Here is a 16,387-nt window from a genome sequence, read left to right as displayed (position 1 = left end):
GATTTACCTGGAGACAAATATTTATTGTCTGGGTTGTAGTACCTATAGCCATTTATTTACTCACGGTTTTTGCTGCAAATTTTGAAGAACTGCTTAGATTAACATGATATAGTGACTAGTGATAATATGCCCATGTATGATTTTGCCCTGGGGTCTCACACCTTCTCGAAGGTGAAATAATAAACGTTTAAAATAAGTCCGAAATTTAATAAACTGACCAATTCTAAGCAACTTTATTCTATAGAGTTTTTTCACCAAGTCAGCACTTTTTGGATTCTTTGCGAGTGAATATGTTCATTTTACAACAAAAAAAAAACACGTTTTTGGACGGTTTTTCGCAAATAACTCAAAAAAGGAGTATATTATCAAACAAAAAAAAAATGAAAGAAATTGTGTACTAGGTTTTTATTCGTCCAATTCCCAATCGAATATTTCAACGTAAAATAATAAACAAATGGAGCATTTTTTTGGAAAAAACTCACCAAAACTTTTAATAAGCTTTTTTCTTGTTTTTCAAAAAAGTTTCTAGCATCAAAAGTAAGTAATGTTACTCTCAAAATAAAGTTGGTCCTTTTTTTTGGTAAAAAAATTTTAAAAGTCACCCTCCAATTAGCAACCTAAATGAAATTGATCGTTACCGCTTTACGAGTTAGTTTACTCATATGTAGTGTTTATAATTATGATGTGTAAGTTTAATCGGTTCAAAATTCTCATTTTTTTAAAATATGGTTTTAAAGTATTTTTTTTATTAAAAAAAATACGTTTTTTCCAAAATTACTTAAAAATTATTAGGGATACCAAAATTATAAGTAAATAAAAGTAGGTTTTCTGTTTTTGAATATTTTGGATTTTTTGTTTTTCTGCAAGTTGAAAATTGGTTAAAATATGACTGTTAAAAATTTGCGCACACTCGTGATTAGATCAAGCGCTTTCAACTACAGCCCTTTCAAAAATAGGCACTTTGAACCGATGAAACTTAGAGATCATATAAGCAATGCGTAAGTAGAGTAACTTGTGAAGCGGTAAAGATTAATTTGATTTGGGATGTTAATTAAGGGGTGATTTTCACGATATTTTACGAAAAAAAAAAACAGGGACCAACTTTATTTTGAGCGCAACGTGCTTACTTTTCGTTCTGATTTATTCATTTTCTATATGAATGATTTTATTGATAAATCATTGGGTGTATGATTTGTTCATTTTCCGAAAAGTAGCCATATGCCATAAACTTCGTTTTTAACATCCAGCTTCCGAACTATACTTGCTTCTGTAGTGGATGTACATACGTCTGGTTATGTGACTTCTGTTCAACCACTACTATTAGTAATTAAATGTGAAAGCTGGTGGAATTCAATCAGCATTTTGAACAGCCCCATATGAATGTTCTACAGGTCTGCAGATGAAAAGAAAATATAGTTTTTTATTTAAATAATACTTTATTTGAAATCTTATTTATGTGTGGTCCTCACGTAATTGTTTTTCATGACCACTTTAAAAATTCTTAAATATTCAGAAATTACGTTAGCGCTAGACATTTATTTTGAAATATTCTAAATCATAGTCTCATTTTGAAGATGTAGCCTTACTGTTTGGTCGTTTAGCTCATCAAGATTCACGGTTATGTGTTGATGGTCATATGATTCAAAGAGTTCCCAGTTTTAAATATCTTGGTTACCATATTACTGAACAACTAGATCCAGATAAAGAGACAAAATGTAGAATCGAGATCGCACAACATTTTTAAAAATGACGTCATTCTTTTGTAATGAGAACTTGCAACTTCAACTTCGAGAGCGTATGATTAAATGTTACATTTGGTCAGTCTTCTTATACGGTGTCGAAGCATGGTCATTAAAAATATCCACCATTAATTGTTTGGGGGCCTCTGAAATGTGGCTGCACAGACGTACACTAAAAATACCATGGACGGCTATGGTGACAAATGTGGCAGTCCTTAAGAGAGCAAATGCTACTCGCGAGCTGCTTGATAATATCAAATGTAGAAAGATGTCCATTTTGGACACGTAGTAAGGGCAGGCCAATATACGTTCATAATTTTTGGAAAAAATAATGTTTATTTTATTTGGAGCAGTATTTAATTGTACAGCACTGTGCAAAATAGGCTATGTTTGGACCTCGGTAGCTCCTAACGCCTATGATATCAGAAGATACCTTGCATATATTATCAGGATGTGATCTATGTGGTTAACGGTTTCGTTGTTAGGGAATTTTAACCCGTTACAAAGTAACGGGTATTTGTCCAATACTCAGAGTACCGATTCCGCTTTGTTAGAACTACTCATTACTTTCGGTACTTTCGGTATAAGACAACTAGCGAAATACCCAGATGTCGCTGACACCAAACCAAACAAACACTTTGTCGATTGGCATATCGGTGTCGGTACTTGATACTTTAGCACTTCGAAAAATAAATCGAGGTGGAGACGGGGTGAAATGTAAATACTAAAGATGCCTGCCGAAGGGTATCGGTTTACGGTTTCTTTGAAAGTAATAAAAAGGCCCCTACTATTTTTTAATATAAATGAAAAGAGATTGGCAAAATGATGGTCCAGAAACCAGAATAAAAGTCTGATATTTCACTTTGTTAGTTTGAAATATTTGTTTGATATAGTGGATGTACTCTACCTGAAAACTAAAAGTTCTGAAAGTACCGAAAATAACGGGTATAAAGTACCGGGTATTGATAGTTAAAGTAACGAACCGTTACAAATATTCAAAAGTAACGAGAGTTTACATCACTGGCCCGTACACTTCTTTCTACTGGGGTTGTTTACAAACATTTTCCACATGAATACTCAGCTTACCGGGTTTCACTACGTAGATGTGACAGTCGGAATTGAGTATTAGAGGCTAGTGAGGCTAACAAATGACTGGGTTATCTTATGCGCATTACTACGACACTCGAAGATCCGAGATCTGGGACCCAACTGACAAAGTTAGGAAGTCCCTCTTGTTAGACCAGGAGATATTATGTTGGTTTGAACTGCTTCTTCCTAGAATTTCTCATTTTTTGTTTATATTCAGTATATGACTGTGTTGGAAAATTTTGTGTCTGGGGCTTTTCTTCTTCCTCGTTTTACGATAGATGTCGCTGATTTGCATCTAAAAAGTGGAATTATTGCGTTCGCGGTAATTTCCCTTAAATAAGACAGTTAGTATTTGATTCAGAGTTGTGACTACGTTGCTCCATTGATAAAACCTGAGATGCAGAAATAGCTATCTGGAGATGGTGGTCCAACTCTGAATCAAATAAAAACAAAAACAGTCTTTTTCCCCTTATACAACTGCGTGTTAGGCATTAAGAATAGATCAAGCATATAATATTATTATGAGAATAAATCTTCTTGTGCAAATGGACAAAATTCTGTTACAGTACATTCTTGCTATAGTTTATTTTTTAACCAGGAGGAGTTAACTAAAAAGACAAATTCACCCCCAAGAAAGTCACTAGAATAATAACCAAATACATCTTCTTTTTTGGTTGATCTAGTCGGCCCTCAACGGTAATCCATAAATATTATATTAAATAAATACTTCGCTAAAGAGTTTCTAAAACAACTGCTTTTTATACAAAAGTAGACTAACAATCTAAAAATTAAAGGAATAACACAGAAAACACAAAAATCGGCGATATAATTTAATTACCCTATGAAATGTCACTAGTGTCAAAATTTGATAAATGTTATTAGTGTCAAAATTTTTTAAGAGTGGACTAAACTTGCCTGCGGTTGGACCAATTACAAACAAGAAATACAGCGCGGTAAATTTGAATCACTCCTCTTGGTTTAAAAACAAACCATAATAGGATCTAATATATTTTATTTTAACCCTTTGTAACGGTTCGATACGTTACGGAATCATTTTGAACTCTTTAATTGTTGTATAATTTGTTTTCTGTTGATGTATTTCGAATTCTTTGATTTTGTCGTAAACGAGAATTTACGTGGCGTCATACTTCGGTCTAAGGAACGTACTCTGCTCCATCTAGTGGTGAATATGATTTCGCGTTTTGAGAGTTTGACGTTGTTCTCTTTGAACGAGAGAGGAATGATCGGCACTTGGCTCGTGGCTGTATGTGATGTTGGTATGGTACCATAAAATGGTGGATGATTTCCATCCAACTGATTTTATTCAACATCAATTTTAAAGTGAAAAGTTACCACCAATGGTTGTCTGGAATAGGGAGACATGTGGCTGACACAACTCCTCTTGGAGCCTGAATAGGAATCATACGGTTAAAATTCTTTTTATAATAATTTTTTAGTTAGCCTTGGGATGTTTTTGTTATGGAATATTTGAAATATTAGTTTCATTGTTAAATTTCCTTAGACAACCTATTAGGTGAAGTTTACGTAGATTATTTAGATCTTTATTTAATATTCATTCAAGGAAAATGATATATTAATAGATTTTTGGTTAGACATAACCAAACATATGCAATTGTCAATTAATATTGGAAATAATTATCATTTCCCACATAATACTACCATCAACGTAGTATTTTGTGACTCCAGCTTCTTCAACGTAGAAGTCCCCTATATTTTTGTCATTTTTGTTCCATCAGCTATAATAAGCATCCAGTTTCTTTCTTTTTCTTACTTCTGTTGGAGTATATCATTCTCTTTACTTTCACTCCAACAGAACTGTCTTTTTTTTATACAGTGGCGCCCAACGTGGGGCTTCAGCCTCGTTAATCTCAGGGTCGTGAGTTTGTGCCCCACGTTGGGCGCCACTGGAACAAGAAAAAGAGACTTCTGTTGAAGTGAAAGTAAAGATAATGATATACTCCAACAGAAGTGAGAAAAAGAAAGAAACTGGATGCCTATTATAGCTGATGGAACAAAAATGACAAATATATAGGTGGCTTCTACGTCGAAGAAGCTAAATTCACAAAATACTACGTTGATGGTAGTATTATGTGGGAAATGATAATTATTTCCAATATTCATTGAGAATTGCATATGTTTGGATATGTCTAACCAAAAATCTATTAATATATAATTTTCCTTGAATGGATATTAAATAAAGATCTAGATAATCTACGTAAACTTCACCTAATAGGTTGTCTAGGGAAATTTAACAATGAATATAATATTTCAAATGTTCCATAACAAATAACATCCGAAGGCTAACTAAAAAATTATTATAAAAAGAATTTTAACCAGAAGATTAATATTCAGGCTCCAAGAGGAGTTGTATCACTCACATGTCTCCCTACTCCAGACAACCATTGGTGGTAACTTTTCACTTTAAAATTGATGTTGAATAAAATCAGTTGGATGGAAATCATCCATTTTATGGTACCATACCAACCTCACATACATTCACAAGACAAGTGCCGATCATTCCTCTCTCGTTCAAAGAGGAGAACGTCAAACTCAGAGAACGCGAGGTCATATTCGCCACTAGATGACGCAGAGTACGTTCCGTACACCGAAGTATGACGTCACGTAAATACTCATTTACGACAAAATCAGATAATCCGAAAGAAATCAACAGAAAACAAATTATACAACAATTAAAGAGTTCAAAAATGATTCCGTAACGTATCGAACGGTTACACCTTAACCACAGACATGCAGTATGTCGTACTGCACCGAAAATGTATTTTGTTGTAAAACTTGTTTTATAAAATATTGCTAGAAAAGCATCTGTGTGCCTTCAAGTGGTGTGTACCTATCGCAACTGCAGTTTTAGTATGGTTTAATCTTTGAGCTACGTTGACGTAAAATTATCTTGTGGTATCACATAACGCATTTCAGTGTTTACATTTCTATAGTTAAAATCAGTCCATTCAGTATTCTGTCGCTGTTAGTATGGCAGCAAGTTCATCTAGTTGTTCTACTTTCAAGTGCTTCCAAGATTATTTTACTATTTTTTAGTTACCAATGCTAGTTTTTTTGTAACTCAGTTTTAAAATATTAAGCAAGAAAGATAACCCTTTATTTAATATTATGCATGCGTTCATAATTTTCTTGACAAAATAAAGTTTATTATATTTGAAGTAGTAATTTATTCAACAGCGGTGTGAAGAATCGTTTCGTGATTAATGTAAAGACAAATGCACTGATACAAGAAGAATTTATGATGAAAACAAACGAGAATAGGCAACGGTATGACATGCCGCATGTCAAAGTCTACGTTCTGAAACATCCACATCAGTAGTTAAGGGTTAAAATAATTGTGACACGTTTGGTCAACTAGTTGGACCAATGAATTAGGTCAATAAGCTGGGTCAATTAAGAGCCGTGTTTACACGTCGGTGGAGTTGCTCAAACATTGGGTTTGTAGACCAACGTTGGAAACCAATCCCGAAATTATGTACGCCAAGTGATTCAGTACCCGTTGGCCCAACTCATTGGCCCAAATAGTTGGCCAAAGGTGTACTGGGGCTATTAAAATTTATTATTTTTTACGTGTAATATGTATAAAAATAATTTTAACTGTTATAGATAAATTCCAGCATTACCGCATTTTTGGTGAAATATTTTATATTATTATGTATAACATGTTGGCATTTCTATAACGAGAAATATTTTAATAAAATTGTTTCATTAAACTCAGAAAATCAATAACAGACCGCTAATTATTTATATAAAACGAAACGAGCAAAATTATCAGTATATTTCGGTAAATATATTTGTTTTCATCACATTTTCAATATTTGTATTTCATTAGGGGAAAAACTGTAATTCGGAGAGAGCACAATATTTGCTATTGTACGCAGTTTACCAAATATACATATATATCGTTATAAAAAATACAGTTCATTATCCATCCATTTGCGTGGTCTACGCAAAAATCATTATGAAGTTTCTGGTATTTAAATATTATTAATACCAGGTATTTTTAACTATAAAAAAGTTATACCGGGTGGTGAATCGTAAAAGGGCCATAGCAAACTCAATGTAAAATTCTAAACTGTTGAATTCCTGCTTCCCTAATTATTCTACATCAAACGACGTGAGAAACTATTTGTAGAGGGTTGAAATCTTTATTGAAAACAATTGTTAAAATTGTTCTACGAATTAAACACATTCCAAAATTTTGTAAAATATAATAAATATTATCAAAGTATTTGCCAAATTTAGGCCACACACAGTGCAAGAATGTGTATAAGGTTGCCTTCGGTCAGAATGTCACAATGAGATTATTATAATAACAATATTTTGAACTGTCAGTATTTTTATTTTATCGTTTTTATTGTTTAAAAAACAATAAAATCGAAAAGATGTCCTCAGTTGAAAAGAAAATAGTAATAATAAAGATGTTTTATTTAGTCAATAGTTTGCGTACTGTCAGAAATAGTAACGTGTGGCCTTACTTTTACGCACTTACTTAGGTATGGCAAATGTATTCTATTTTTCAATATTTTGGACTCTGTTTAAATCGTAAAACAATTTTAACTTTTGTTTTCAATACAAATTTTAATCCTCTACAAATAGTTTCTCATGACTTTTGATGTAAAATAATTAGGGAATTAGGAATTCAACAATTTAGAATTTACATTGAGTTTCCTATGGCCCGTTTTTCAATTCACCACCCGGTACAAATGAACTATATTATATTAATGTATTACTTAGCGTTAGCGCAAACAATGTTATATACAAAAATGTTCTACATGAAATTTAAAACAAAAAATATTTTATACATAATTGTTATAAAATCAACGGTTCCAGAGTTACGGAGGGTGAAAATCGAGGTTTTCGATACTTTTTATATTTTTTAGGCAATATTTATGATATAACTATACCAAAAACCCACATCCAAAGTGAAAGTTATCCTCCAACACCAAATTGTTCTATATGGTCCATATTATAATGTTCAGAAAAAAGTCACACCATTTTGAGCGTCGGGTTTGGGGGTCAGAGGTGGAGAAATCGGTAAATATAAAATGTATCGAAAACCCCCACTTTTCACCCTCCGTAACTCTGGAACCGTTGATTTTATAACAATTATGTATAGAACCTTTTTTGCTTTAAATTTTATGTAGAACATTTTGATATAGAACATTCCTTACGCTAAAGCATGGTTTTAGAAATATTGACGAAAAACCTAAAAAACTACTAATTTACCTACTTCTCCCCTATCTTCCCCCCCCCCAAACCGCTCAAAATGGTGTAACTTTTTACTGAACAATATGTGGACCATATAGAACAAATTGGTGTTGAAGAAAAACTTTTACTTTGGATGTCTGAGTTAGGTCGTTTTTTGGACCAATTATACTATACTACCATCGTAACTTTGGAACCTTTCATTTTAGAAGGGTTATGCATAGGGCCTTTTTTATTTCAAATTTAATGTAGAACAATTTTGTGTAGAGGGTTGTTCATGCTAAACCGCTTAGTTTTAGAAATATTGACGAAAAACTTAAAAAACTACGAATTTGCAGATTTTTCCCCCTCTCCCCCCAAACATGACGCTCAGAATGGTGTGACTTTTTTCTGAACATTATGTGGACCACATAGAACAATTTGTTGTTGGAGGATAACTTTCACTTTGGGTGTCTGGGTTTGGGTCTAACTATAGCATACTAATAAAAGGTAGGTGAGAAAACGAAGGTACCGGCTTACAATGGTTAAGTAAGTTTACGGCACTGACGGTAAAACCGGAAGTACAGTAGTAACAAAAATATGGCGTCAGATCTATGTATGATAGTACTGACATGTATGCAAAGTTTTTAAGAATAGCATTTTTTCTGTTTCAAAAATATTTAGTTCGTTTCGTACTTTGTTATCACAACCATGTATATCCTCTAATCCCTCAAACCCGCTATAAGTTCAAGGCCAGAGAGTCTTTGCACCTTGCTTAATTTAAGGATGGATTTCTTTTGCGGTACATTTGGCCACCATATCACCGCACCGATGTTTGTTTTACTACTATATTATTATAATTAGAATGTAGGATCACACCACGAATACTCTTTGTTCTCTATGTTCCACTTTGGTGATGGCGCATCAAAAATTGTAGTCTTTTGCGCAGATGAATGACAGTTAACGGCATCCTATCACAATAAAGATGCACTAGAAATAAACAATCCAAGACACGTTGAGTGTTACGAGGAGCAATCCCGAATCATGACTTACAATGTAAAAACTTTGTAAATCATGATTTGGGAATTACAATGTATATACATTGTATATTATGATTTGGGAATGCCCCTCGTAACATTCAACATGTCGTGGTTTTTTTATTTCTAGTTTATATTTATTTTGATTTTATTATTTTATTATCTATTATTTTATTATCTATTATTTTTTTTGCAGGTACTTCATTTCACTTCACATAGTACACTTAGTATATTAGTACCATTCTTAAGTACACTTTTTTGTTTCAGATTACAAACCCTCTTCTCATAGAAGTCGAAAGGATGAACAAGCTTCAGAGGATGGTAAGATACTACTTTTGATTTAAATCTTCAAAATTATATTTTTAAAGTGAGTATCAAAGTTGGTTACTTTACTGAGTACTAGATAGAAAATTGCGGTCACAACTTGACGAATGAAGCGAATGGTGAAAGTGAAACAGCTGCTTTTTATCCCCATCACTTGGTTTGTATATTAACTTTTTCTGCAGTAAGTAGTTACAACATAGTTTAAGTAAAAAGAACTTGTAGGAGACTGAACACGATAACGTTTGATTTTAAAAAGATGCTTTAATATAATATCAATATAATTGTAGAATTAGATTTATCTTATTTGCATTACTTTTTGTCTTCTTTTCTCCTATTCCAATTTTGCAATATTATTGCGGTATTATTACCCTATGTTGCAGTCATGCAGTCTTTCTTTAAAATGACCATCAACTAAACCTGGAACTCATTGAGATTTTCTAATCTATATGTACACATCTAGTGAATGTGGTATCCACCTTGGTCATGTATGTGTCTATTTTAGGTAGGTTCTTCGTTAGCTAATATTAACATTGACATTATTATTTTTGAAGATCTGTTCAGTTTATTTTTTGATGTATTTTACTAGAATTAGCTGAGAAGACTTTTATGGAAAGAAGCTGGAAAACACTAGTAATATATAAAAACATATTATCATCATAATTCATCTACACTATCAGATTAGATGTATCCGAGATGAAAATAATAAAATACTAGTTCACGAAAAGGATGTCAAAAAGAGATGGAAAAATACTTTGACAGCTTATTAAATGAAGAATTTGACAGACAGCATGTAAAGTCAAAGGAAACGAGGAAGTGGCTCAAGCGCTTCAGAAAATAAAGAAAGGAAAAGCGGTAGGGCCAGATGAAATTCCTGGGGAAGTATGGAGAGCATTGGGAGAGACAGGAACAAGGTGGCGAGCAGGTTTATTTAATAGAATTATGGAAGTTGGACAAATTACAGACGAATGGAGAAGCAGTATACTAGTACCTGTCTACAAAAACAAGGGAGATATACAACAATGTACAAACTACAGGGCTATAAAACTGCTTAGCCACACCACGAAAATATGGGAAAGAGTAATTGATAGACGGATACGTGAAGAGACCGAAATATCCGAGAATCAATTTGGCTTTATGCAGGCAGATCAACAACAGATGCAATTTTCATGATAAGGCAATTGATGAAAAAATACAGGAGTAAAGAAACAAACGCTCATATGGTATTCATTGAGCTTGAGGAAGCATATGATATAGTTCCTCGAGATATTCTGTGGTGGGCACTCAATAAGAAAGGAGTCAATGGTGAATATGTAAAGATTGTAAGGGATATCTATGAGGGAGTAACGACTAGAGTTAGGACAGGTGTGGGAGAGACTGATAAATTTTATGTGAAAGAAGGATTGCACCAAGGCTCAGTGCTTAGTCTATATTTATTCTCATTACTTTTGGACCAGATAACATCGAAACTACAGGGTAACATTCCATGGTGCTTAGTGTATGCTGATGATGTCGTGTTAGTAGGAAATAGTGAAAGAGACTTAGAACAAAAACTGGAACAGTGGAGACAAGCTCTGGAAGAAAAAGGTTTAAAACTTAGTAGGACAAAGACAGAGTATTTGCAATGTTCGTTTAAAGATGGAGTTACTATAAATAAATTGGTATCTTTGGATGGTGAACTGATTGTAAAAAAGCAATAGTTTTAAGTAACTGGGATCAGTATTACAGAGTATTGGAGAAATAGATGGAGATGCATGCAGTAGAATTAGGGCTGGATGGATGAAGTGGAAGGAAGCAAGTGGTGTGCTGTGTGACAGGAAAATTGGAACGAAGTTGAAGGGGAAATTTTATAAAACAGCCATAAAACCGGCTATGATGTACGCAACTGAATGTTGGGCAGTGAAAAAGAAAGAAGAACAACGAATGTGTGTGGCGAAAATGAGAATGCTTAGATGGATGAGTGGAGTGACAAAAAAGGATAAAATTAAAAATGAGTATATTAGCGGAAGTCTAGCTGTGGCACCAATTGATGACAAAATGAGAGAGCATAGGTTGAAAGGGTTTGGTCATGTTCAACGTCGAGATGCTAATCACCCAATACGAAGAATTACTGAAGTGCAGATTCCTGAAAGGAGTAGGAGAGGAAGACCAAAAAAACGTGGGGGGAGACGATTAAGAAGGACATGTTGGTAAAGGGGATTAATATTGATATAACCCAAGATAGAATTGTATGGAGAAATGCAATTGGGGAAGCCGACCCCGCATAGGGATAAGGTAAAGAGAATGATGATGATCATCTACACTACTAGCGAAGTGATTGGCGCTCCATTTGGACTCTTCTGATTCATTTTTCGCAGGGAATAAGTCCACATTGGTTTTAAAATAATCTGTACTTAGTGTCTTTTACAATATTTTTCCATTCGTTCCTGTTTTTGCTTATGGTGGTCCAGTATCTATCTCTGATTTTCTTAAGATCAGCAATGATCTGGTTCATCCATCTCGTTTTCGGTCTTCCTCGTGGACTGCCTCATACTTGTCTCCATTTGGTGATTTTCTTGATAACAGCTTCTATATTTATCCATTCTATACATATGTCCCATCCATCCGCGTTTCTGTGTCTTGATAAATCTGACGATGTCTTTTACTTTCAAAAGTTTTTCTGATTCGTAGTTCATCAGTTTTCTAAATTCCTTATTACCTAAGTTTAGTGGGTCTGCTATTCTCCGAATGAGTTTTCTATCTAGGATCCTCAATCTTTCTTCATATTTCTGTATCAAGCGCATTACTTCAGTAGCATATGTGATTACTGGTCCTATTGCTGCTCTGTTAATTCTCAGTCTGATATTCTGAGTAAGCTTCTTATCTTTGAGGACGTTGTTGTATTTCCAGTAGGTTCTGTTTCCTACCATGATTTTTTCGCTGATTACTATGCCTCTGTCATTAGTTCCATTAACTAAGTCCCCAAGATAGTTAAAGTGTTCTACCTTTTTAACAGAGTATTAACAGAGGCAGTCTCCATAGATAGAGGAGTGAGGCAAGGATGCATCCTGTCCCCGGTGCTGTTTAATATATACTCTGAATGTATCTTCGAGCAAGCGCTGGGAGAACTACAGGAAGGCGTATTAGTCAACGGAGTGCGTCTGAACAACATTAGATATGCCGACGACGCTGTAGTTTTTGCAGACAGTCTAGATGGTTTGCAAAGAATAATGTCGCGCATATCAGATATAAGTAGAGAATACGGACTTGATCTCAATACGAAAAAAACAAAGTATATGGTAGTCAGTAAGCGCGAAATATTAAATACACAGCTTTTGGTTAACCAACAACTAATTGACAGGGTCGACAGCTACGCATACCTTGGTACCAACATAAACAGCCAGTGGGACCACTCAAGTGAAATAAAACAACGCATAGGAAAAGCGAGATCAGCGTTCATAATGATGAAGTCTCTTTTCAGAAGCCACGATTTACCTCTTGCTACCAAAATCTCTATCATCAGATGCTATGTATTTTCTACGTTATTATACGGAGTAGAGGCCTGGACACTTTCCGAGGCTTCTTTGAGAAAACTCGAGGCATTTGAGATGTGGTGTTACAGGCGCATTTTGAGAATTTCGTGGGTGGATCGTGTGACTAATATTGAGGTTCTACGTAGAATAGGCAAGGAATGCGAGATTATTAACATAATCAAAGAGCGCAAACTAGAATATCTTGGCCATGTTATGAGGAATGAACAGAGATATGGCTTGTTGCAACTCATTCTTCAAGGCAAGGTATTTGGAAAGAGAGGACCAGGGAGAAGAAGAATATCTTGGCTTCAAAACCTGAGAAAGTGGTTTAATACATCGACAACCGGACTATTCAGAATAGCAGCAAGCAAAGTTAGGATAGCCATGCTGATCGCCAACATCCGGAACGGATAGGCACCTTAAGAAGAAGAAGACCTTTTTAAACTCATATCCTTCAATATTTAACATTGGCAAGTTAACGGTATTTTTTCTTAAGCATATCAGGTATTTTGTTTTATTTTGATTTATTGCCAAACCACTCTTGGATGCTTCGTTGAACAATTTCTTAAATTCTTCTTTTAAACTGTTGCGGTTTCTGCTAATCAATCATATGTCATCAGCATACGCCACAAGTGGCGGCGTCGATGTTATATTAATTGTACCTTTTCTTTTTCTTTCTGTAGCTTTTATTGTTCCTTCTCTAGCGACACTAAAAAATATACTGACATTGATAGAGAGTCGTTCTGCCGTACTCCAGTTGTTATCTCTATATATTTAAAGATACCATCATCTGTTATTATTGTTGCCCTAAATCCTACCATTGTAATAATTTTCGTAAGCTTTATGATGGAATAACCTTGGGATATGTAGGTTTTCATGGTTTCTATTAGGTCGAGTCTTAGTTAGCTGTCAAATGCTCGCTTGAAATCTATGAAAGGTATCTGTAATTCGATAGCATGTTCGTAACACTTCTCAATAATTGACTCTGCAACTATGTGCATTGCTTCTATTTTTGACCTGCCCTTTCTAAATCCCTGCTTTTTCTTCTCGCAGTTCCGTCACATATCGGAGGTTGACTAACATCATAGCAATCTTAACTTTGTTGGCTGCAGCTGTGCAAATCCCTGTTAGTAGACTTCTATTTTATTTTCAGTGTATAACAACATATTATTATATATGTATAAATATGGTAATCTCTATATTATAGACTCAACTATAAGTTATAATGATATGTAATATAAAATATTTGTATTACAAAATCTACTTATTCTCACTTAGGTACGATCGTCTGGAAGGACCTTAATTTTCTTTGGAAAGTGACACGTTTAAATACAATGTTTTATTTTACGAGTGTCTAGAAGATAGAGCGCTCTGAACTTTATGAACAATAAAGTTTGTCAAAGTAAAGTCCACGGAAAGATAACAACGAAGGTAAAATTTAAGTACACCTTCGAAACTTTTCGTTAATAATTGCGGATGCAGGGCGTATGGAAAAATTGTAATGATAATAAAAAGTGGTTACAATGTTATAAAATAAAAATGTGAAGTAGTTCATTTACCCACGTTTTTTTATCAAAATTTTAAAGAACCACTTGGATTGGTATGAAATTTGGCGTACAAATAGCTAACATGTCAACGAAAAAAAGCGATATGTGCTTTTGTCTTTGATAATCTAGTTGTACTTTTTAACAACATTGTAATAGACGTAAAGTCGTCGACATTTACTACATTCCCGAAAAAACCAAATTCCCAACTCTGTGATGACTAGCGACTTATCAAGTTTGATCAATCATGTCACTAAAGCCTTCACCAACATCATTCAAAGAAGGATATAGAGTGGAAGCCCAATAAGTCGGCCTCCGATAACCCGGAAGTCCGGTTAACCCGGACCAATTTTCATGAGACTAAACAAACATTTTTTCACTTTCACTGAGTTTTTTAAAAAGAAATAAATAATACTGTATACAACTGTACGTAATTTAGATGTATTGTGTATATAGGGCAGTCAATGAGAGCAAGAACATGTTATTACCTCCGAATTCTATCCTACTGCATGGATTTTAATGAAATTTTAGGAATAGCCTGAAAATATCTCCTTATTCAAAGTCTACCCTATGCCGATGTGTGCTTTTGTCTTGGGGGCCACCCCTTCTCGGGGGTGGAAAATTTTTTGGTTAAACAACTACGGAAGTTGCTAGAGAACCTTACTCTAAGCAAAAACTGTTCTATAATTTTTTTTCGAAAACTCAATACTTTTTTAGTTATTCGAGGTTGAAAATTGCCCATTTTCATTTAAATATAACACCTTTTCAAACGGTTTTTTGCGAATACCTTAAAATCAATGCATCTACCTAAAAAAATTATATTAAACATTTTTGTAGCTCATAAAAAACAAAGAGATTCGTTCCTTCTTAAATCTTCTAGTTATAACACAAAAAGAGATATGGTAGGTAAAAAGAGTTTGTTTTTTTTTGTGCATGCTCAAATCAATGTATTCAACTTGAAATAACAGAGAAACGGTTGATTTTAGGTGTATAATGCTACTAATACCTTTTATTGTGCTTGAAAAGTCCTTTCAAATAAGCAATATTTAATGTCGATTAAATTCAAACTAAACTAGATATGAAAAAATTTATGACTAACGAATTTTAAGAAAAAAATTGAGAATTATATTTAACCCCTCATCCACAAGAATTTAAATGCATCGTTTTCCTTCTACAATACATTTTACTACAGTGTTATTTTTATGTTAAAAAAGTTGAGCGGGTTTAAAATGAATGGCTTTTGAAGAAATCAAAATAAAATTAAAAATCTTCCTTTTTCTCCATGTAACTTGAAAATGATAAGAGATACTGCTATAAAATATAACCAAAACGTTATCTAGAAGAAAGCTACATTTTTGTATGGCATTTTTTTTTGTCATCTCTTATTATTTCGAGTTACATGGAGAAATAGGGAGATTTTTAAGAAAATTTAAAAATTCGCTCAATAATTTGATCTTATTTTTTTCAAAAACCATTCATTTTAAACCCACCCAACTTTCTGAACATAAATAGAATACTATAGTAAAATGTACTGTAGAAGGAAAACGATGCATTTAAATTATTGTGGATGAGGGGTTAAATACATGTACTTCTCATTTTTTTCTTAACATACGTTATTCATCAAATTTTTTACAGTTTATCTCGCATAGTTTGAAAATAATCGACATTTATAATTGCTTATTTTAAAGGTCTTTTCAAGCAAAACAAAAGTTATTGGTGGCATTATACACCTAAAATCGACCGTTTCTCTGTTATTTCAAGTTAAATACACTGATTTGAGCATGCACCAAGAAAACAAGTTTTTTCACTTACCATATCTCTTTTTGTGTTATAACTAGAAGATTCATAAAGGAAAAAATCTCTTTGCTATTCTATAAGCTACAAAAATGTTTTATATGGTTTTTTTAGTTAGATGCATA

General features: G+C 33.6%; 1 protein-coding gene across 4 annotated transcripts in view; it reads left to right on the top strand.

Annotated features, from left to right (window-relative positions):
* LOC114339639 (serine-rich adhesin for platelets) overlaps positions 1-16,387 on the top strand; it is a 1,513,912-nt gene that overhangs the window by 1,300,650 nt on the left and 196,875 nt on the right. For all 4 annotated transcript variants that reach the window (XM_028290316.2, XM_028290307.2, XM_028290298.2 and 1 more), the window contains one exon: positions 9,359-9,412. In XM_028290316.2, coding sequence (XP_028146117.2) covers positions 9,359-9,412 — 54 coding nt within the window. The remainder of the gene's footprint in view (positions 1-9,358; positions 9,413-16,387) is intronic.

This window comes from Diabrotica virgifera, chromosome 4 (assembly GCF_917563875.1).
Source record: "Diabrotica virgifera virgifera chromosome 4, PGI_DIABVI_V3a".
In the NCBI taxonomy this organism is placed as follows: Eukaryota; Metazoa; Arthropoda; class Insecta; order Coleoptera; family Chrysomelidae; genus Diabrotica; species Diabrotica virgifera.
The sequence above is the reverse complement of the archived record's forward strand: the minus strand, read 5'-3'. Positions and strand labels throughout refer to the sequence as shown.